A 24,367-nucleotide genomic window follows, 5' to 3' on the forward strand; every position below is an offset into this window, starting at 1 on the left:
TCCCAAACTCATGGACATGGGCGAGGACAAGGAAATGGTTGTGGTCATGGAAGGAATCCCCGATATAATGGTTATTATGGTAATAATTCCTCAAATTCTCATAAAATGAAAGCTTCATTGCACCACCAAAAGTGGAATAATACTGAGGCAAAACAAGAAAATGGAAAGTGTTTACAAGATAAACCTCCAAAGAACCATGAGAATAATTGTTATAAATGTGGTATGAAGGGCCATTGGTCGTGTACCTATCGTACACTCAAACATTTGGTCAACCTTTACCAAGCATCAATAAAAGCAAAAGGAAAAGAGATAGAGATGAACTTTACCAATGGTGATGGATTGGACCTAACCTACTATGACATTGATTTCTTTGGAAGTCCTAGTGAAAAAATAGACCATTTAATAAATGATGAGAATGCTAACATTGATTGGTGTTACTTTATATATCAAATAATATATTATTATGTCTTATATTTATATCTGATTATTACATTTTCTTTTATATTGTTATTTATATTATGCCTTGTTTTTTTAATATTAGTTGTATCTAAAATCCATGTGTTATTTGGTCTCAAGATGAATGAGGATGATGTATGTTTCGCAAATTGTGAAACCACACACACAATTCTTCGAGATAAAAGATATTTCATTGACTTGACATTGATAAAAGCTAATGTAAGTACCATATTTGGTACTATAAGCTTAGTTGAAGCCTCTGGAAGAGGAAACATAATGCTACCAAATAGAACTAGATTTCATATAAATGATGCTTTATATTCTAGCAAATCCAGAAGAAATTTGATTAGTTTTAAAGATATCCACAAAAATGTACATCATATTGAAACTATGAATGAAGATAATGTAATTATCTTTACATTACTTCCATTATATCTGGCCAAAAGCTTATAATAGAAAAACTCTCGACTTTCTCCTCTAGGTTGTATCATACAACTATAAAGCCTATTGAATCATATTTTGTCGTGAACCAGAAGTTCAACGACCTAAAAGTTTTTGTCCTTTGGCATGTGAGACTAGGTCACCTAGGGTTTTCAATGATGCGTCAAATAATTGAACACTAACATGGGCATCCATTAAAGAACCAAAAAAGTCTTTTGCATAATGAATACTCATGTGCTACTTGCTCACAAGGTAAATTGATAGTCAAACCATTTTTAACTAAAGTCATATCTAAGTCACTAGTCTTTTTAAAAAGAATACATGGGAACATATGTGAGCCTACCCATCCACCATGTGGACCAATTCGTTATTTTATGATCTTATTAGATGCTTCTACTAGGTGGTCACTTGTTTGTTTCGTTTTTACACGTAATGTTGCCTTTGTTGACTCCTTTCACAAATGATCAAATTATGAGCACAATTCCAAGGTTATCCAATTAAGATAATACATCTTGATAATGTTAGCGAATTTACTTCTCAAACATTCATTGACTACTGTCTATTGGTAGGAATAAATATTGAGCATCCTATTGCTCACTCATACCCAAAATTGTTTAGCAGAATCCTTCATCAAATGTCTCTAATTAATAGCTCGACCATTACTAATGAAAACCAAATTATCTACTTCTACCTGGGGACATGTTATTATGCATGCTGCAACTTTAGATTGTATTCGATCTACAACTTACCATGAATACTTCCCTCCACAACTCATACTTGGAAAACAACCAAATATCTCTCACTTATGAATCTTTGGTTGTGCAGTATATGTACCAATTGCACCTACACAATGCACTAAAATGGGTCCCCAATGAAGACTTGGGATTTATTTAGGTTTTAATTCTCCATCTATCATAAGATATTGTTAGAAAAATTAGGCTAATCCAACCTAAGGTAATCACCCTAGAAGGAGGAGGAGGGGATGAATAGAGTGATGATATTTTTTTTTTTTAAATTTAAATTATATGAATACAAGAGACAATTATATGCAAATATATAATAAAACAATATAAAGACAGATGTATATAAGGATCCCATCTTGATCCTTATACAAATGAATATGAACTAGAAGTTCAAAGGATCATTTATTTTCAAAATCTTTCAAACCAATTACCAGATGCATTCATTGATACAAAGAAAGTGAAAAAATCACATATCTCAACTACAAATATTCCAACACGGATTGATGTCCCTGCAGGACAGTTTAAAAATGAACCTAAGATATGCCTAAAGTGTGGTAGACTTGTCGGCTCAAATGATGTAACTCCTTGGAAGAGGAGAACACAAGAAAAACTTGGCACTTTAGAAGAGGTCGTTAAATGACTGATCAGTCTAAAATTGATAAATCTATAGCCCCAAAAGAGGCACAAATAATGCAAAAAGCCCATGAAGAGGCACATATTAAACAAGAAGCCCTTGAAGAGACACATATTTAATAAGAAACCCTTGAAGAGGCACATGTACCTGAAAATTGTGAAATCTTAGTAAGTTATGTACACATGGGAAAAAAATGGGATCCAAATAATATTGTTGTTAACAACATTTTTGCTTTTCAAGTGGCCTATGATATCATAAGAAATTATGAAGATCCCAAACCAGGAAATATGGAAGAATGCCAACATAGAAATGATTGGCCAAAATGGAAAGAAGTTATGCAAGAAAAGTTAAACTTATTAACAAAACGAGAAGTTTTTAGACTTTTTACTCTAAACACTTGAAGATTCAAAGTTTGTTGGGTAAAAAGGGGTATTTGTACGAGGAAACATACTCTCCTGACATGGACATAATCACATTTTGTTTCTTAATTAGTTTGGTAGTCTCATAAGGATTGGATATGATCCTCATGAATTTTATTACAACATATTTATATAGATCCATAGATAATGATATATACATGAAAATCCTTGAAGGATTTAAACTACCTCAAACAAATAATGCAAAGACTTGTAACATGTACTCAATCAAGTTATAACGATCCTTGTATGGATTAAAGTAAGTGGGACGCATGTGGTACAATCGCCTTAGCAAATACTTACTAAAATAAGGGTATGTGAATAACCCTATATGTCCATGCATCTTCATTAAGAAATCACAAACCGGATTTGCAATTATTGTAGTGTATGTTGATGACTTAAATCTCGTTGGAACTCCTGAAGAGCTCATAAGAACAAAAAATTACTTAAAAAAGGAATTTGAGATGAAGAATCTTGGAAAAACAAATTTTTTTTATTGGTTTGCAAATCGAGCATTTTCCAAATGTAGTTTAATTCCATCAATCAACATACATTAAGAAAATTTTGAAGTGTTTTTATATAGATAAAGGGCATCTTTTAACCTTTCCAATAGTTATCTGATCACTTGATATGAAAAAAAAAACACATTTCGGCCTTGCAAAAAATGTGAAGAACTACTTGGTCCTAAAGTACCATATATTAGTGTTTGGTGAACTTATATATCTTGCCAATTGTACATGTCTAAACATTGCTTTTTCTGTCAATTTATCAATAAGATAAAGTTCCACTTCAACTCAAAGACATTGAAATGGTATCAAACATATATTGTACTATCTTTGCGGAACTACTGATGTGGGTCTATTTTACTTAAGGAAAGCAAGCAACAATTGCTTGGATATGCAGATGCAGGATACCTTTCATATCCACATAAAGGTAGGTCATAAACAGGGTATATGTTTAATTGCAATGGTACTACTATTTCATAGAGATTTGTCAAACAAACAATGATGTCACATTATCAAATTATTCAAAAGGGTGTTAGTGTACTGTACTTTTTTTCCCTTTATCCAAATTTTGTCCCTTTGGGTTTTACTAGCAAGGTTTTTAATGAGAAAGTCCTAACATATCAAGAGCAACTTAAAGAATTATCATAATATTGTACTCTTTTTCCTTCACTAGGTTTTCCTATAGGGTTTTTTACTAGCAAGGTTTTAATGAGAGATATTCTTCTAATGTGGTTGACATCCAAGGAAAAGTGTTATAAATAAAGTAATGAATACCACCATATTTATTATATTAAATATTAATTAATATTATTTTTGAATTCCATTAATATTCATTAATGGAAGCCATTTGGAAAGCCTATAAAATGGCTTCCCATCCCTTGTAAGATGTATCCATCCTAAGGAAAGAAAGAAATTATCTCGCTCTCATTCTCTATCTTTCATTCTTTTAACTCTGTTAATTCTCTTTTCTAATTCTTTCATTCCCATTATATATTATTATTGAAATAATATATAGTTGTTCTCTATTATTTACGTTGCATTTATCCTCGTTTTACAACACTTATTTTTTTCTTTTCCTTATTTTATTTTATTTTATTTTATTTCTCTTCTAGTTATTATAATTATTATTTCAAATTTTTTATAAATATTATATATAACTTATAATACAATAAGAATAATAATAAAATAATTTTACAAATATTGTTTCATTCATGTATTGAAGACAAAGTTTTCTTATATAAACTTTCATAAATTTTCAATTCTTTTTTACAATATGATTATTAAGAAAATATTACAATAAAAAATTAGTAATGATAATTGTGAAAAACAAAATTAAAACATGTGTTATCATACTTTCAGTGTACTTATATTGTAATTTCAATGCATAACTATGACACATACATTTTGGAACAAACTTAATAGTGTTAGAAGCATTGTCTTATCCTACTATATTGATTTCTATATTATTAAGGCATCCCAACGAATTAGCATCATATACTAGATGCATTCTTATTAGCAATAATTCTTATAATGAAACTCATACACCTTATAAAAAAAATGTCTTATAAGGTTAATTTATAGTAGATGAAATGTTAAAAAAATATATAAAATATATGACAACCATTCATCAATGCTTGTTTACAAGGAAAATTTTAAAATAAAGTTAGGTTTTGTAGTAATGTATAAGACATTTAAAGTATTCATGGTGTAAGATCATTATATTTTTGTGGTATGTATACGTTGGCTTTTATATTAATACATAATATCGGTGCACTAGCATTATACATTTAATGAATCATTATTATGCACGATTTTTATAATAAAGCCTATAAGTTTTAAGAATTAGATGAAAGAAAGATCATATTCTAAGATTGGTTTATAATCAATGACATTATGATAATAAAAATATGAATAATGATACATATGAAATATTAATAATATGAAACTAATATCATAAATAATAATATTAATAATATGCTAATAATGATGATAATAATAAATATATAATTATAATTTTTTTTAATAAATAGTATAGTTAGTCTTAACATATAGTAAATAAAGCACAAAAGGTAGAAAAGAAAAGTAGAAAAGTAAAGTTATATGGGAGTAGGAGGAAAAGACAAAATGATGTAATTGGAATTATGGAATGATCAAATTATCAAACTATAACTTGTGAATTTGACAAGACTTTGAGACTTGGTGACCCTTAAGGGAGAGCTTATCATCACTTCGAGCTAGGTGACCATTTTTTAAAAAATTTCGAAAATAAAGCCATGAAAAATTTATTTATTAAGAATAATAACAAATTTGAATTTTTTTAATACAAATTAGATATTTAATTTATTAGAATCATTTTGATGGTAATGACAAACAAAACAACTCCTTAAATAGGTGAAATAATTCATTTTCTCAATTTTATATGCAAAATTATTTTAAAACAAAAGGGATAATACATTATTTTTGTTCATCAATCCACATTTTGACTTCCATTTTAAAATCCAGCTATAAAAATCTCTCTTTATATATATCTGTCTAGATTGCCTAATCATCTATTCAGTCATTGTCTATAACTTCTTGCCTGATTATCAATTTAGATGTTCATATTTGCATATATTTATTCATTCCACCATGTATTTTGTTGGCTTATTTGTAATGTATACAATTTTGATTATTTGAAAACCGAATTTCCCCTCACCCACTAATAAAAAGCAAGTAAAAGTCCGACCAAGAGGGGTGTTCTTGGCCGGTGGCCTTCCTGATAAGTCACCTTAGCCGTAGACTAGATTTTGCAATTAGTACCTTTCTTTTCCTTCTAGGAATCACTATCATCTTGACCAATCTAGCCATGTACCAAAAAGTCAATTTTGCCAAGTTTAAGAAGTTTGCTTTAAACCTGTTCATCATAGTTGACAGAAGTTAGAATTACAATGAAATATCTAGGAGAAAATGTCCGCAGGAGCAGAGAGAGAGAGTGAAGGCAATACATTCAGTCATGAATTTGATGCAAATCCCAAAGTACGTAATTGTGTCGAATACTCTCACCATGATTGTCGATCTATCGGATCAGACGATTACTATGTTTGCCAAAAATGCCTGGGCCGTATGTGGAATAAATCAATTCCACAAGGAGGGGAAACTGCAAAATTCCGTACAAGGTCACCGGCAAACAGGCTAATGCAGCCAAGGTAATAAGAATCCATGCCTTCTTTTCACCAAAGAGAAGATAGATTGCACTACTGTAGGCTATCATCATGAATGTTACGGAGAGGAATAGAGTAACAAGGCCAAATATCAACCTCGTGGGAAGGGCAAAAAGAAAATCATCTTCTGCATATCGTGTCGTGAGAATGGATAGGCATATCAGCACCGAAGCAATGGATACAAAGAGGGAAAGAGCATCCGAAACTGCAAAAACTTTGAAGGCAATTTCTTTGGAGAAATTTGGTATGCCAGTATCATCACGGTTGCCACCCGGGATGGTAATTGCTGCTGCAAACACTACAGTAGCAATAAGCGCTTCTGCCAATGTGTAAGATTTTGCTGTGCCTTTCATCCATTTCTCCCCTTCTTTTATCAACCTTCTATGTTTCTTTATAAATACCATTTTTGGTGTATGTTTCTTTTTGTTCTCAGATTCACTGAAGGCTCTTGGGGCATATTTTTCAATTTCCTGTGTAAAAATAAAAAAGTTTCTGAGATACAGAAAAAGAGTGGATATGTATAAGAAAATTAATTCCCCTTCAAAACAAAACTTATTACCTTAAACCAATGTAACTCGCGTTGCATTTGTAGAGCTGCACCAGAAACGAGACTGAGCCGGTGCGGAGGGGCCAATTTTCCAGCCAAATGCAAGATGTTACCGTTATTTCTATCATCTCTGGTTCGTATTATAAGTTGTCTATGCATACCGGTTTCACAGATGAGGTTGAAAATCTTTTCATTACGATTTAATACTACCAATTTGAATAGATCCTCATCCAGATACCCGAGTGCAAAAGGATATGACTTTATAATCTCTTCCAGAATCTCGGGAATCCCATATTTTGCCCCATTAATGAATGATTGGCTAAATATTTCCTTTGCTCTTGGTGCTTCCAAATCTTTAACTTCAGTACATAGGTACTTAAGCAATTGAAGAGTCTGAGAATGCATTGTTTTTGTTTCTTGGATGTGCTTGATGGGTGGTACTGCAATTAAAATTATATTAAGGACAACATAACACTGCATTCAAAACTTTTGCATGCTTTAGTGGTAGTTTTGTTGTGTCCCTTACCTAACCATCCAACCAGTTCCCAGAATATTGCATCCACCTTTCGGCAAGCTGTGTGCAACGTAAAATTGAAGCAGTTCAGATGCAAAAGCAGGACTAACAGAAGAAAAACAAAAAAGCAACCCTGAATCAAGTACCAATTAAACACTAATCTAAATTAAAGTGATCGTGAGAAGTTGCCAACTCATATTGGCTGGTGTAAAAATTTTTTGGGATTCAATAGGTTTCATATATTTCCCTTAAACCGTCGCACTTGAATTTAAAGGCTAGAATCAAGAAGCCTAATGAAACTTGGTACAAGCTCAATTACTCGACTTCTTATTAATTAACCAGGAGCATCTAGTGACAAGATATTCACAAAATCTATCAAAGCAATGAAAATTGTGTATCCTGCATAAATCTCTGAGTAGGGAATTTGATTGTAGAGCTGATTTCAAATCCATTACTCGAACTTAAAAGGAAAAAAAAAATGAAGACAATTTTGTGAGGACAAATTAAAATTGTGAGGACCTCGAATTCAACAAATTAGCATTTCTCTACCGGGTGCAATTTGGCAAATTGGTTTGTCCTAACTCGAATCTCGGTGAAGTTGAGAAACCATTTTTAGTACTCAAGTTAGGATTTGGTCGAGTGTTTGAACCAAAAGTTAATTTTGGTTGAGCTCAATTTTGGTTGAGCCAAACCTAACTCACTTGTGATCCTAAGGGTTAGCAGGTTTAGTTCATGTAAATTCTCATAGATATTGTGCTATAAAGGAAACAAATGCACTTTCATTAGATATTCTAATAAATGAAAGGTTGTGTGATGCTTAGTGAACATCCTATAATTGAAATTAAGTCATATGAAGTTAATTTCTTATAGGATGATATTTTGAGTAAAGGAGCATTGAACAGGAGTCTCAATTTATTTAAGGCAATTAAACCAAAGGAAAATACTATGATATCTCATATCAAATAAGGGAAAAAGTTATATATATAGAAGCTTCTCTTAATTATTTAGACACATTTTAATGTTATGAGGGCTCTTTGAGCCCAAAGTGGATAGTATATATTTACATGGTTGGGAGTGAGTCATACAAATGGTATCAAAGTGTATCCTCAACCATGGTATGAGAGTTTGTTTGTTTGGTCCTATAATCGTATGGGACACAATGAGGACTTTATGTCTTCATGGGGGTGGTTTTGATATCCTACATTGAATAGGGGAAAAAGTTCTTAGCATTATGTATGTAAGAGCTCTTCTTAACCATGCAAACGTATATTAAATCTCTGAGGTTCCTTTGAGTTCAGAGTAAACAATATCTACTTGATTGGGAGTGAGTTTTTATAGATGTTAAAGATCTTGCTAAGGATATGAGTGACTCGACAAAATAGTAAACTTGAGTAGTGACTTGCCACCTACTAGATTATGCCACTAAGTGGGATTTTACCATTACATATTAATTCACTAGATTTAGATGTGTGTGGAAAAAAACTTGGAACTATCTCATCATTGTAATTGTGGGCATTAAGGTGAAGCTTTCATGTTTGCATCATAAGATCATGATGTTGGGATAGATTCTTTAAAAGCATGATATGATGTAACCATAAATGGAGTTCAATAATACTTACATTATGACTTCGATTTTTTATTTACTATCCTATTTATGAATTATGTATGTTAAGCATTCAAACCTACATTACTTGCATTTACATGACTTGAGTGAATTAGGAGTTACATGGAAAATCTAAGTCATAGATTCCTTGCAAGTTAATGACTCATTCACAACTGGTTCATGGACTTCAATAATCCATTTGAGGCTATAGTACACTACCTCCTTATTGGAAGGATGACTTGCCCTAGTCATTAGGATGGGTTTCCCATGGTGAGTGTACTAGTGTGTTTAGTTATGTTGGGAAACCTAGATCTCTCCATTCCCATAACCTTAGATTGTATAGGTGCATGCAAAATACCCTAGGGCTCTAAATCCTATGCAACAGAAGCAAAAATCAAAATTTTAACATTTTATAATCTAGAGAAAAGTCATTAAAAACTTTGAGAAAATAAAAGGCTAATCTTAATATAGAAAACAGCCAAGAGGGGGAGGGGGGAGCTGAATTGGGTTTAAAAAAAATATTTTTCAAACACAACAAATTCAAGCAAAGGAAACACAAATATAAAGAGATAAGGTTAGAAAGAGCAACTCAGATTTTATAGTGGTTCAACACTTCCTTACCTACGTCCACTCCCCTCAACCTCCTAATTAAGTGAAGGTTCCACTATACTTAAAGCTTCAACCAAGCTTATCACCTTTACACTTGGATTCCAACTCTAATGGGATATTACACAATCCCTTCAATTCTTACTCACTTGAAGCTTTTAACACTCAAATGGTAAGTTTAAATCTCTTAACCTAGCTCAACAAGGGCTCAAATACAACTTAAATGCTAGGAAGAATCACAAAGGTGCACTAAGGAATATGCAAATGGAGATTTAATGCACTAAGGAAAGAATGAGAGCTTTTGAGGCAAGAACAAGTAGGTAGACAAATAAATACAAGTTTTCTCTACCTCATAAATGAAGTGGAGTTCTCAATTTATATGTTTCTAGCCTTAGGAGCCAAAAATGCCAAAAAGTAGCCTTGATCAGTCGAGTTGAGTGTCAACCGGTTTACAAGCCATTTGACAATAAATGCATGGTAGGTGACCGTTACGCCTCGACTGATCCTTGACCAAACCTCAATTGGATCTCGATTGAGAAGGCATATCCCTCAACCAGGAATGCAAAGCTACAAGAAGAGAGAGAAGATATTTTGCATTTCTCAACTAGACCTTGATCAAGAAGGTGTAATCGATTCACAGGTGCCTTAATCGGTTGAGTCATTTGACCAACACCTTGACTAGTTCACCATTTTTTGCCTGAAAACCTCTTTTTTTTTATTATTATTTTCTCTTATAACACTTAGGCAAGGTATTTAGGTAAATTAATATGTCAATTTTGAAACAATTTTCCTAAGGTTCATTTGATAAAACCCAGGTTTTGACAGAAATGTAACTTTAATGCCTATACCGAGTTTTTAAAGAGCATGAAAAGATATGAAATCCTAAGTGCACCATGCATTCATCTTACATATATTTCCTATTATGAAAGGGTCTTCCAATTTTCTTAATCATGCATCCATTGAGTCCTTTGATGAATTTCCAAACGAATACCTGAAATTCTTTATAATGCAAACCAATTAACAACTTAACCATGATTTGTTATCATCAAAACGCGATTAGGAGAACCCTTGGGCTGACAAACTTTACCTTTGATTTGAATGGTTCTCAAATCAATTCTGCTTAATGAAGATGAAGTCTAAAGAGTCTAAAGGTCTCATACACCGAAATTATTTTGCTTGATGACTTGATCCATGATCTTGGCACTCCAAAATGTGGGCTTTGGAATAGAGGAATGCTAAGCTCTCTCTCTTTAGATGTAGAAGATGATTGTTTTTCCAAAAGTGATTGGAACCCTAACCCTTAAAGGGTATTTATAGCATTTCCCTACTAGGCTTAAATGACTTGAGCCCACTAAGGCTTGGGTCACTTAATCTTGCCTAAAATGGGTCCTAATTGATTAATTAACCATACATGATCATCTAATTAACCAATTCATGTCAATGAAATAATAAAGAGAAAGTAAAAAATATAAATAAATAAATCTCTATTTGTTACATCATGTCATTCTTTTTAGGGCTCAATTCTAATAGGTTACACATTAGATAGGATTTACAGTGAGTTAGACATTGGTCATTAAGTAGTCTTGACTTCACCAAGCTGCTATTTTTTATAAGATCTCAACCTTGAGAGAATACTGATTTAGTGCTAAGGTCTTCAACGGCTTTGACCCATGAGTGAGACCCTAAAGTGGTCATATATTCTCTATAGATTGGGTCACTATGATTGAGCCATGTGATAATAGGTATTCTCAAGATAAGCACCATGATATCTTAGGGGTTTGAGACATTACGTCCCCTTAGGTGATCCTAAGGACATGTGATCATGAAAATTATGGCCACAATAATTCCTTAAGTGGAATTTGACGTATGCTCTTGGAGAGTATGTCAATTAATCATATAATAGGAGGATCTATGACTGAAGGATTGTAGAGGTAGTCTTGAGAGGTTGATAACATTCATCTTATTAAATTATGAATACCAATTCATAAGGAGCTTGCATGCAATTGTTAGTAAATCACAGACTGAATTTTTCTATCTAGATCTAATATCATAAGGATACTAAAGTGTAGTTGACTCTTTATAGTTAGATTTTGAGTCAACTTTAAAATTGGATTTTAAAGGAGCCAGTACTTCCCTACGAGTCTTGTGGTTCCCACTCAAACTCATATTCCTTCGTAAAAAATTATTTGAGGAATAGTTGGATTCTTTATTTGTATGTGTGTATAAGAGCATTTTGGTACATATAGAAGGTTGCACTAGTACATATAAATAGTCTTTTTAGATTCGGATAATTAATTAATTGCAGCTCAATAGAGCAAATTATTTAATTAAGACCCAATGAGTTAGATTAAGTAACCCAAATGTAAGATGAGCTCAAGTCACTCGAGCTAAGAGGTAAGCCTATATAAACTCCTTAAAGGGTTTAAGGCTTAGTACTTTTCATCCATTCAATCTTCTATCTTAATATCTATCCCCACAGAGAGGAATATAACATCCTTATGTGTTAGGACAGAGGAAAGAGAGCTATCAAGCAAAAGATCATGAGGTATTTGAGATATAAATTAATCTTTTCACCAATTAGATTTAATTCCTTGAGCACTTAAATCTAATATTCATTGTTTTGAATTCTCCCATTACATAATTTTAGCATTTCTAAGAAGATAGTAGCATGCACCTAATGATCTAGGGCTTGAAGTTAAGTAATCTAGATGTTCCAACACATGAGAAGCCTAAATTTTTTAATAAAGCTCTCTTATCCATACTTGTGAAATATGGAAAGCTACAGTGAAATAGCATATGAAGTTTATTAGCTAGAACTCTATTTGAGAATTAATTGAACTATTGTTAAGACATAAGACCTTAAGGAATAAGTAGGTTTTTAAGGTCAAACTTAAGGTAAATGATGCAAGGTGTTAAACTTAACTCATGAAGAAAGGATACAACCAAAATGAGAGTGTAGAGTATAAAAATAAATAAATAAATAAAAAAGAACTTCTCATAAGAAGTGAGGTTTGCCTCAACTCTCTTTATTCAAGCCATTATCACATCTTTGGATTTTAAATTATATCAAATAAAAGTTCAAATTGTTTTTCTCAATGGAGAACTAAATAAGAAGATCTATATAGATCAACTAACTTGTTTTATGGCAACTAAATAGAAAGGCAAAGTTAACAACTACAAACGTCCATTTATAACCTACAATAATCATCTAAACAATGGTATATTACACTAATGGGTTTATGATGGTCTAAGAACACTATTACATGTTTGTTAAATGGTGTAAGGGTAGATTTTATATTCTATTTTTTGCATACAAATGAAATGTTGGTTAGAGATGATAATGAGATGGTTGCCTCTAAAGTGTGGTGGTCGTCAACTTTTAAAATGAACAACATGCTTAAAGCAAACTATGTGTTCAAAGTTATGATCCTAATCAATCAATCAAGGAGACTTTTTGGTTTGTTTTACAAATCATACACAATGAATATTCTTGAAAAAATTCTAGATGTAAAATTTAAAATCTATTGGCATTCATATAGAGAAAGATAAGACCTTAAGCATTAACATGTGTCGTAAGACTTTAGATGAATAGGAAAAGATCACTCAAGGTTCCTATATATGCTAGCATTGTTAGTAGCTTAAAGTATCCAATGATGTGTACATGAACTAATATATGTTATATAATTAGGTTAGCAGCTTCCAATTAGATCTAAACCTTGGTTACGAAAAAGCAATGAACTGGATGATTTTGTACCTCAAAGTCACCATAGGCTATATAATTGGCTATTGAGGATTGAATTTGGACTTGATTACAATGATAATTGAGGTAGCCTCCTAAATGAACCCAAATCCACATATGGTTATAGTTTTATATATGCTCTATGATGTTAGCGTATATTGGTGAAATAGAAAAAAATCATGTATAACATTGTCTACTATGCATAGAGTTGGGAGTACATTAGTTGTCGTTTAGGAAAGTGACTAGTTTATGATTTTCATACATATTTTTCACAATATTGCTTGTTCTTTTGAGCATACTACTATTTATTGTGATAGCATGGAAACTTTAGCCTATGTCAAAGACACCCCCCCTCCCCCTAAGTATCATAATTGAACCAAACACATCAATCTTAAATATTAGTTTATATGAGACATGGTTACATAGGAACATATTTCTACTTGATGCATGGTTAAAAATCCCACTCTCACCCCTCCTGTTGACTAAGCTAATAAGTAAAGATGTTTATTGGGGTCAAGTTGAGAGCATTGGATTATGTAGATCATGATTACATAGGAGTTAAGTTGTGAGCATTAAATCATGTAGATTATGATTACATATTGTATATTTCAATTAACCATTATATCTACAATTTATTCATTGTCCAATCTTGTTTGATGGTGGCATTTAATTATTTGTTTTACTTTATCGACATGCACTTTCATTACTTTGCACAACTGAAACATAATGAGTCCAAACCACTTAGATAGTGTGTTAGGTCATTGATATTTATAATACTCCTTTTTGTATCCAATTTGACTTACATGTTAGTAGCAACCAAGTATAGATAGTCCTACAGTCCACATTTGTAATGGAGTCAATTGCCAAATCTTGTTAATGTAGTGCTTGATTTAGTAAGGATGGGCAAAACTTGAGTTCTTTGCTTGATGCAATTAAACTAAGATTTGTACGATATAGAAGATCTAAGGTACACTCATAATGAAGATCTCCATGTTAGCATGTATTTTCAGACTATATCTTCTTGGTAATCAAACAAGAATGAATGAATATATTCCTAGCTACTTCCTCATCCTGTGTATTAATCTTATAGGTCATTATATAGTTAAACTTTTATGCCCTTGTGATTTTCAGTCATAAGTTACAAGTATGGTGTAGTTTGAAATATTTTTCTAGGGGGATTAATCATGTTCAACTCAATGTGAATAAATGTGTTTAAGATATAACAAGACACCTTTTAGGGATGAATTACACTGGTTAAGATGAAATTTAGTTTAATATTCTTACACCTTTCTTATCAATGTGTTCAAAAGTTGTACAATCCATTAGTCAATATAAACATGGATGATAATGATGTAGTTGAGAGAAATGCATGATGTTATTTTGCCTACTATACATGAGTGGGAGACAATGGAGTTTCTATTTCATGAGATACTCTTAGTAGGACTTCATCAACTAAGAACTTGAGAGTAAGTTGCACACTTATTAGTTAAGATTCTTCATGGGAGGAAAGTTTAGTTAAGATTCCTCCTGTGAGAGAAGGTTCATATTTAGATTTGGTGAGAATCTGAGAGTTGTTTATCTTTTTGCAATTCGAATTCTAGTCCTTTTGCATGTTTTCAATTTAGTTTATGGCAGTTGTTAAATACTTCTACTTTAGTTTTTAGCAATTATAATTTTTTAAAGCTTGCTATTTAGGTTTAGATTTACTATATGCTTATTAGATATCTTAATTCCTATTGCATTCTCCTTGGTTAATAATCTTCCAATTTGATTGTGGAGTTCAAAGATTTTTACTAAAATAGGGATCAGGGTTTTCAAAGTTAGGAAAAGTATTTAATAGAATTAATTTTTGAATAAGTTTGCAAGCTAAATCTTTCAATTGAACCTAATGAGTTTACATACTAAATCTCTCATTTTCAGCCTTGGTTGTTTCCACTCTTTGCAATTTAATTAGTTTTTCTTAAATATATATATATATAATTCATTTTGTGTACCTATATACTCGAGTTTTTGAGTAATTATGAGTTGTATTGTTATATTTAGTAGAATTTGACAAACTAAAAATGCTCACCTTTGAACAATCGAGTCCAATAGCACATTTGTGTGGATTCATAGCTACCAACTTGATTCTCCATGCCTCCTCTATTAGGTTGACTAAGAGAATGGTTTAATTTCACAGGAACACCTTAAGAATAAAAATGTCAAGAAAAGAGAAGGAAAATTATGCTTCATCTAATTTGACTGCAAGACTTTTAAAGGAAAAAAAACATAATAATATAACAGTTATTATAATGAATATAATAAAAAGAAAATTTGTCATGTTCTTCCCAATACTCATAAAACCCCTTTCAATGAAACTTTGTAAGCCATACTAATACAAAATAATAGTCCATATGGTAAAAGCTCAATAAATGAATGTTTGATAAATTAATAATCTTACTTATAAAACAAAATCTTCTAGTCTTAACTCAGGCCAATGTACTAAATTAGTAATCTCGCTAAATACAAGAGTATTATTTTATAAGAGTTTTTCTCTATATAGTTCCTTCATTGTAGGAATTTCTTTAGGTTAATATTACTAAAGTTGTAATTTAAAAAAACATGTATAATGGAAATTAAGAGAAATTTGAAAGCTATAAATTAGTGTTTTATATCATTCTTTTTTCCTATGAATGCCAAAGCCATTGTCAAATAAAAATTTTAAATAAAGTAATTGATCAAGTAATTAGTCGAAAGCGAAATAGGTGACTTAAAACTATTGCTTTGGTACATGTTTGTTTGAGGTATAGTAGATCATAAGAAATAAAATCCTCTAGCTATGTTTATTTGATAGAATAAAATAGTGAGTGTGTGGTTGCTCTACAAGAGAAGACCACACGTTAGCCAAAGAATAAGTAACTAGAAAGCTTACACAAGTGTTAAATGATCAATTTCTTGGCTAAGCACATTAATGAGAACTAAATGTTGAATTAAACCATACTCATGCACCCATACTAAGGCTCATGCCTCCATGTGGGGAGACCCTAATTGCTCTCTTAAAGGGGAAGTTTTAAAGTGGCCACATCCTCTATGCCATGTTAGTATTCCAAAAACTTAGAAAGTTAACCTTTGAGCTGATGCTTATTTGTTTGGTAGTTTCCTCATTCTTCTTACTAACTTGACCTTTGAAGGCTCTACGACCGTAAGGAGCCTAGAGTGCTCACTTTCGGTTCCTTATGATTGTAAGGGCCTAACCATCCATTGAAGTAAGAAAGTGAACTAAGAGTTGGAAAAGTGGTGTCATCTATGGTGAAGACACAAAAATTCAGCTCACCAAAAAATCACAGTAAAGCTACTAAAAAACACCTCACCCCCAGGCAAGAACCTTCATTTGAGTACTCCTTGAGGTCCACCCAAATCGAAGACCTAACGTTGAAGAAATAAAGTCAACTAAACTTGGTTCCATAAGAATAACCTGAACCTACAAGGGAAGAAGACCTATAAAAGGAAATCATAAACAACAAAGAAAAAAAAGTCCCTTCCTCATTTGAAAAAGATTACTTTGAATGTAGAAACCTATTTTTTTTTTTTTTTGTATCAAGAAACCTTCCTTTGTATCCAAAAATTGGTGGAGTAAAATTTTCAATTATCTATGAAGAGTTTTAGCTTTTTCATATGGGAATGCATTAAAATCCTTGAAGACATTGTTTAGATCTATAGCAACAATTAGGCAATAGAAAACTATGCAATAGAGTCTTGGTAGGAAAAGGCAATCATGATAGAAATGAAGTGGAGCAATGAGTGAGAGAAAACCCTTCAATAGATGGAGGAGCTCACTAAAAGAAGCGACTAACTCACTCAAGAAAATGTTTCCTTCAGGGTAAGGGTAGACAAATACCAATGTGATTTTGACCAACAGCTCTCATTGGCAAACACCAATAAGATGCAAGTTAATGAATAATAGTTATCGAAGCAATTAGACCAAAATATAGATTAAATTGGGAGAGAAAGGTGGGAGAAACCTTAATTAAACTAACCAAACAGACCGCCTTGCCAAAGGCCCCAATGCTCTAAGGGCTTCTTGCCACCAGAGCTACCACAAAATGCATAATCTTGGTGAATAAGGTGATTGAGCCCAAGTCCCTTTAGGAGGAGAAGGAGGCCATATGAGAGTTTTCCCTCCCTACGTTCAATTTCTTTCAATGAAACTAAAGACACGCTAGACTACTCATGCATTTCTAAGCATATGATGATCTTAGAGAAGGGAAACGATCGACTTTTATGTAAAATCTTCTCCTTCATCCTTCAAGGACTAACTTTGTTTTGTCTTTATCAACTGAACTTAGAATTTGTTCCTGATATTGAGACCCTAAGGGTGAAGTCTACCTCTTAGTACATGCACTTAAAAAGACAAAAGAAAAGCCTCAAATAACCCAAGGTAGTTATAGCTACCATCCATGGTGGATCATCTACTAGATTTGAGCAACTAGGCAGGGTATCAAGATGTTACAGAAGCATATGGAAATTGAAGCAAAAGTCCTCACATCCTTGCATGAAGCAACTACCACTTGCCCACATGTCATATGCTTCTCTAATAAAGACTTAAGAGGAGTCCAAACCCTACTCAAGATCCATTGGTTATTACTTTAAGAATTATTGACTACAATATTTACCTATTCTTAGTTGACTTAACAAGCTCAGTTAACTTGCTAAATATATTAACCCATATATGAACAAATGAATATGGACGAAGGAAAACTAGTGTCAAGTCTTCGATCATTGGTGGGACTAGACAAAGTCCTATGTGGCTCAACTGGGGAAGTCGCTCTAATGGTTCCAATTGGTTGTTTCCATATGATAACACAATTCTTTGTTATGGATATCCTTTTCCCGATAATATCATTATGGGATGACCATGGATATACAACCTAAGAGGAACACTATTCACATACCATCACACCATTAAATTCCTAATACTACAAGGACTATGGGAAATATATTGGGACTAGGTGGAAGCATGAGTATACTACACCATAGCCCTTAAATCAGTCAACAAGTGCATTAATTGGGACCCTTAGGAAGTTCATAAATCAAAAATCTACAAATTAGTAGGTGACCCAAGAAGGCAATTAGAGAACCTAGGGAGTCATTATTCTAGAGCCCTTAAACCTAGGAGGTTCCTTCTAGCCCATGCAAAAAAAAAAAAAAAAAAATGGTTTAAGATGTCTACTAGAAAAGAACACATCTTTGCTAGGAAACTATAGGACATCGTGGGCATCGATCCCCAAGTTACATGTCATTGACTCAACATAAACCCTAGTGGTTAGGTCCTTAAAGACATTAGATTGTGAAAGAAAAGGTATCTAGCTCTTAAATGCTAGATTTGGTCATCTAGGTCTTCTAACAACAAATAAAAGTCAGTATGCTAGTTTACATTAATAACATGTTAGTAACAAGTAAGAAGAGGAATGAGTACTTGATCGACCTCTTAAGAACATTTCAAACTCTTCGAAAATACTAAATGAAGCTAAATTAGTGAAGTGCACCTTTAATGTAGGGTGTGGAAAGTTCCTTAGGTACTTGGTTACATACAAAGGAATAAAAGCTAACCCATACCAAATAAAATCAACTTTGGAGATACCAATGACCAAAAGGGCTAGAGAAGTCCAACAACTCACTAACAAGATTGGTTCTTGAAATAGATTTATATATTGAACAACAAATATATGTCATCCTTTCTTTGACATTAGCAAGAAGGGAAAATGGACTAAAGGAACCAAAAAATGCAACTAAGCTTATGAATCACTAAATCATTACATGATGCTAACCCCCATTCTGGATAAACCCTAGGATAAGGAGGTCTTACAAGGTTTCAATAGCAATAGTAAGTGGAGTGTTATCTTAAAAAAAGGAAAAGAGGAGTAACCAATGTACTATGTCTAAAAGACCCTCTTAGATGTGGAAACCTGATATATATATATATATATATATATATATATATATTGAAAAACCGGTGCTTGCCCTTTAGATCACCACATTGAAGCTTCAATGTTACTTCCAAGTGCATGTTATAAGGTAAGGACTAAGTGATGAGAACTCAAACTTAATACTTTAATGGCTTTAAAGAGCCCACTTTAGTGTGTTTGAGGTACTAAAAAATTAACTGAAGGTTTTTTTTTTTTTATAATACCTTAGAAAATTATATTTGATGCATTCTATGACCATTCTACATGCTTTAAGGTGTTTTTTTGTTAGGATAAAATCCTTAAAAGCATGACATGATGTAATAAATTTGGAATTCATTATTTATTTAATGATGTTCTAGTTTCACTTTTATTTATCCTTATTCCATGTATTGTACTTTATGAGCATTCTTGCCTGCATCTTTTGCATTGTACGTGACTTAGGTGCATTAAGAGTTGCACACAGAAGATTTAAGTCATGGGTTTCTTGGAAATAGATTATTTTTTTCACAGTCGGCTCATGAGCCTAGGCAAACCATTAGAGGTTGTAGTGCACCACCTCCTAATTTGAGGGATGGTTAGTCTTGGCTATGGGATGAGTTTCCCATGATAAGTGCACTAGTGTGTATGGTTGCACGTTAGATGGGACCTATGGTGAGTTATGACTTAAACCTATGAAGTAGTCATAACTCCACCGAGCTGCTTCATTGTATTATCTCTCAACCTTGAGAGAATATTAAGTTTGTGCTGAAGTTAATAGTGGCTTTGACTTACAGGTGAGGTCATAAGTGGATCATATATTCCCTATGGATTGGGTCAATGTTGATGGAAGTTGGTAGCAATAGGTATTCTTAATAAAGGCACCATGATATCTCTTGGGATTGAGACAATGCGTCCCCTTGGGTGATCCTAAGGAGGTGTGTTCATGGAAACTACGGCTATAGTAGTTCCTTAAATGGAATTTGACATAGACTCTTTAAGATCTAAGATATGTTAATTGAACACACAATAGGAAGATCTGTAGCTCAAGGATGGTAGAAGTAGTCTTGAAAGGTTGATAGCTTTCACCTTGTTAGACTATGGACACCAATTCATGGGGAGACTAAACACAATGGACAGTAGGTCACGGACCCGAGCACTTAGTGTATTCGTTGTTATTTACATAGGATACCAGAGTTTAGTTGATTCTCTATAGTGCAATGTTGAATCAACTTTAAAATTGGACTATGAGGGAGTCAATATTCCTATAAGTTGTAGTGGTCCCCGCTATGAGCTTATATACCTTGTTGGCATGGGTAATGAGGGTTGGATTGACTCTAGGTTCACTTTTGTGGATAAGGGTATTTTGGTAATTATGCAAGGTTATATAGGAGTAAGTGAACAAGGCCTCTAAATTAGGCTAATTGATTAATTAGTAGGTCCTATTGGGTTAATTAATCAATTAGTTTTCCATTGTAATCTTTTCTTTTCATTATAAACTTTCCCTAATTTCTAGTTTAATAAATTTTCTAGTCTTTTTAATTAATCTTATATTTCAGTTTTTCAATTTCAACTTACAAATTTGCATTTTTAGTTCTTTACTTAATTTTTAACATGCTTAAATAACCTTTAACACTCTAAGGGGTGAGAAGAGCTCAAGTCTCCCATATCTTAGTTTAGTTGTCTATTGGTTTATCTGTGCATTAGTTACAAACAATATGATCCCTATCAGTAGTTATAATGACAAAAATAAGGAACCATGGGGAGAAAAGTCTATGTTGCATTGGTTGTGAGCATTGTAAGTCAAGCAACCTTGGAAGCATACTTATATATTGCATGATAGAAAAAGAAACAGAGGAGGAATGGAGCAATGTATTGCATGATCACACCAACTTTATTTGTCTCTCAATTCCCTTCTCTTTGCAACCCAAAAATGTTGATCTTCAAGGTATCATCAGAGGGCTTCTCAATATCTCTTCTAATGAAATTTTTTTCTTTACTGAAAAATTTTAGGAAACCATGAAAAAAAATTTATCAAAATGGATGCTCCCAATCTACCTGTGGGAAGCAAAGAAAAAGTGAAGAGCCATTGGCTAGCTAGAAGCTAGCCAAAAACTTGTAAATAGCTTTCATTTTTTATTTTCTTTATTATTTTTGTTATTATTGCTTTGGCCAATTTAGTGTGTAGGAGCACCATCATTGTGAAGCCTATAATATTATGTTCTCAGTCCACTCAAGTATAAATTTCTCTATACTCTATTGGTTTTATCATGCGTCAGAGTAGGTGCACAAAGGGTATGACATAAAGGAATTGCGCACTTTTGAGGTTCGCTAACCCAACTTGCACATTTTGAAAGCATGACTGAAATTCCACACCCTAAGAAAATAATTTAAACGGTGCATCCAAAGGAGCGCAACTATTATTATTGCGCAATCATTTCCCATCCATAATAAAAATCTTTATTCTCTTATGTAAACTTTTGGAAGAAAAAGGCCTTCCCAAATAAAACCATAATTGCTTAGAGACTTTTGTCCACCCCACCATCATATATATCAATTGAAATTTTTGGTCAATCTCACCCTCAGTGCAGAATTCCAAATTGTTTCCAACTTTTCTGGGGAAAATGGAGAATTTTTTATTTTTAAATTCCTCATGTATTTTTCTGTAATATTTTTCTTACATTTTTATATTATCCAAAGACAGAAAATTAATTATTCCTTTCAAGTTTTTTTTCTTTTTTATTTATAGGACAGAGCTAAACAGGATTAGCATAAAAGAAAATAACTTGACTTATAAACAAAAGCAAGGGAGATAACACAAAGCAATTTAAAAGGGGCAAGCGAGTAAAGAAACTAACAGTGATATATTATGAGTTGCCATAATTTGAAGCGCCTTCCACTTGGGAAAGCCCAAGGCCTTTTAGCCAATACCGTCAAAGGGGCTTTATCATCATCAGAATCTTTAGCATCACCGAAATGGCATGTGGCAAGGTGAGGATAACGTTGAACCAGATACAGTGCTACATCTGCATATTATAAAATTGTACATGGGAACCCGACGGTAATTCATATCAAGAAAATAGATAGGGGATGGTAAATATATATAGCTCACCATGAAACCCCACCATTAGTGCTCTGCGCAGAAGCTCGATTCCAGGTGAATTTGAGAAAGGATATGGAGGTTCATTATCTCTGGTGACGCTTAATAAATATAAAGTCAGCTCTTTATGACCATACTTAACAGCGGTGTGAAGAGGCGCAAAACCTTTGCTGTTGCAGATATTGGGCAAGTTTTGGTTTTTGTTCACTAACAACTTGACTGCTTTTATATTGCCAGCCCTTGCAGCGTTGAAAAGGGCAGTGGCGCGATCAGAATCCTGCAGAGCCAGATCAGAATCCTGCATAAACTCAACCAACTTCTCCACGAAACCCATTCTGGCCTCTCCTAACTCAACTGCTATGTGAAGCACTGGGGAATCATCTGTTCCGATCGGGGTGGACAATGATTGTGGATGATCCTCCAATAATTGTGAAGCACTTTCCCACTCACCATTAAGCACAGCTTTGTACAGTTCCAAGCGATCGAATTCTGCAGTCACAAAACCAAAAGATGTATAGGTCAGCCTAGATTTCCCTGATATGTATATTTCTTCAACGTTCACAACATCCTAATACTAAAATTATTTTTAAAAAAATAAATCATTTAAGTTATGTTTGGTTCTTAGAAAATTTGACAAAAAATACAAAGGAAAGAAAGTAAATTGAAAAAAATAGAAGGTAAAAAAAAGTGAAATAAAATACATCTAAAATTAATAAATTAATTATTTTTATACGCTACTCATTTCACTTATTTTAATTATTCAATATAAAAATTAAATTATTTAAAATTTCATAAATTTATAACTAATTTTAATTTTATTTGATTTTCTTAAATATTTTTTTCGATATAACTAAATACGGGAAAATCATTTTCCTAGATATCTTTTCTTTGCTAATTATTTTCTTGGACTTTTTTGTTTACCTCTAGTCAACATCTTTGTATCTTTCAATAATAGTTTGAACCTCCAATAAACTACACGAATTAAAATATAATTTTCTTCCATTTTTTAATTTAACAGCAGTTTGTAAACACTTCTACTTGTATACTAATTATGCCCAAAAGTTTCAGGAGGACCTCAAACGGAAATGGACATGAACATGGTTTTTAGCATCTTACCGGAGATGCTAGTCCTTTGCAAAGATGAAGATGAAACAGCTGAAAAATATTCATCAGTATTGTTTGGGCTGTCATCGATTACCGAGAGTGGTAATGAAGAGGAAGCCATTACAGTGAACTCCTCATCATGCTCAGCAATGTCGATGTTACTGTTGTCATTTCTAGGACGTAGTGAAGAAGAAGAAGCCATTACAACAAATTCCTTATCGTGCATATAGTCATTGCCATGTGTAACAGAAAACCTAAACAAAATCTGCAGTTGACAAAGGTCAAAATTAACTTACCTCGCAGATGGATTTGTTATCTATGATAGAAGATTATATTTAACTATATCAAGGCAGAGAAGATACTCTCATCCAAAGAGAGACAACAGCAGCCCTTTTTCCCAGAGTCTTCAAATGATACAGGAAATCGGCCAGGAACCATTGAAGCATAAGAGGTGCAATGATAGAGTCTTCCAAGTCAACTTTATTTAGTTGAGTATTGGGTAAGGAGTAGATAGCGTTGAAACGTTATGACTGGTGGATGAGAGTCATTCAAAATAATAGGCATACATGATTTATTCATATATAAAATAAACAAAGAAAACTAGGGGGTAATTTACTAGGTCTTTTCTTTTCAATTTTTCATGTTTTATTTTAAGACGATATCCAGAAGTAGTAGGTATGGTATATGAATTATGGTCTGCGGGCATGTTGAACACAGACTTGAATTTCACTTAGAATGATAAACATTCATAGAGCCAAATGTAAATCCGCACTCTTGGGCATGATATTATCGAGCCATGCTTAAATTTACTCTTAAGGTATCATACCCACCTTTTAG

At 32.8% G+C, this 24,367-nt stretch overlaps 1 protein-coding gene and 1 pseudogene across 3 annotated transcripts; both read right to left on the reverse strand.

Moving 5' to 3' along the window:
* The window catches only part of LOC117909655, an 87,324-nt pseudogene that overhangs the window by 38,747 nt on the left and 24,210 nt on the right, over nt 1-24,367 (reverse strand).
* Nucleotides 6,163-23,975, reverse strand: LOC117909654. Of its 3 annotated transcripts, none has more exons than XM_034823747.1 (8): nt 23,827-23,975; nt 23,543-23,753; nt 22,439-22,915; nt 22,185-22,352; nt 15,477-15,590; nt 7,470-7,517; nt 6,956-7,383; nt 6,163-6,866 (listed from the first exon to the last, which is right to left on the reverse strand). In XM_034823747.1, the coding sequence occupies exons 2-8, from the start codon at nt 23,730-23,732 to the stop codon at nt 6,252-6,254; spliced, it is 2,040 nt and encodes a 679-aa protein (XP_034679638.1). In that variant the 5' UTR covers nt 23,733-23,753; nt 23,827-23,975; the 3' UTR covers nt 6,163-6,251. The 3 variants fall into 3 exon arrangements, with proteins under 3 accessions (XP_034679638.1, XP_034679639.1, XP_034679640.1); XM_034823748.1 differs by having other exon boundaries at nt 23,543-23,703; nt 23,827-23,974; XM_034823749.1 differs by lacking the exon at nt 15,477-15,590.

This window comes from Vitis riparia, chromosome 19 (assembly GCF_004353265.1).
Source record: "Vitis riparia cultivar Riparia Gloire de Montpellier isolate 1030 chromosome 19, EGFV_Vit.rip_1.0, whole genome shotgun sequence".
Classification (NCBI taxonomy): Eukaryota; Viridiplantae; Streptophyta; class Magnoliopsida; order Vitales; family Vitaceae; genus Vitis; species Vitis riparia.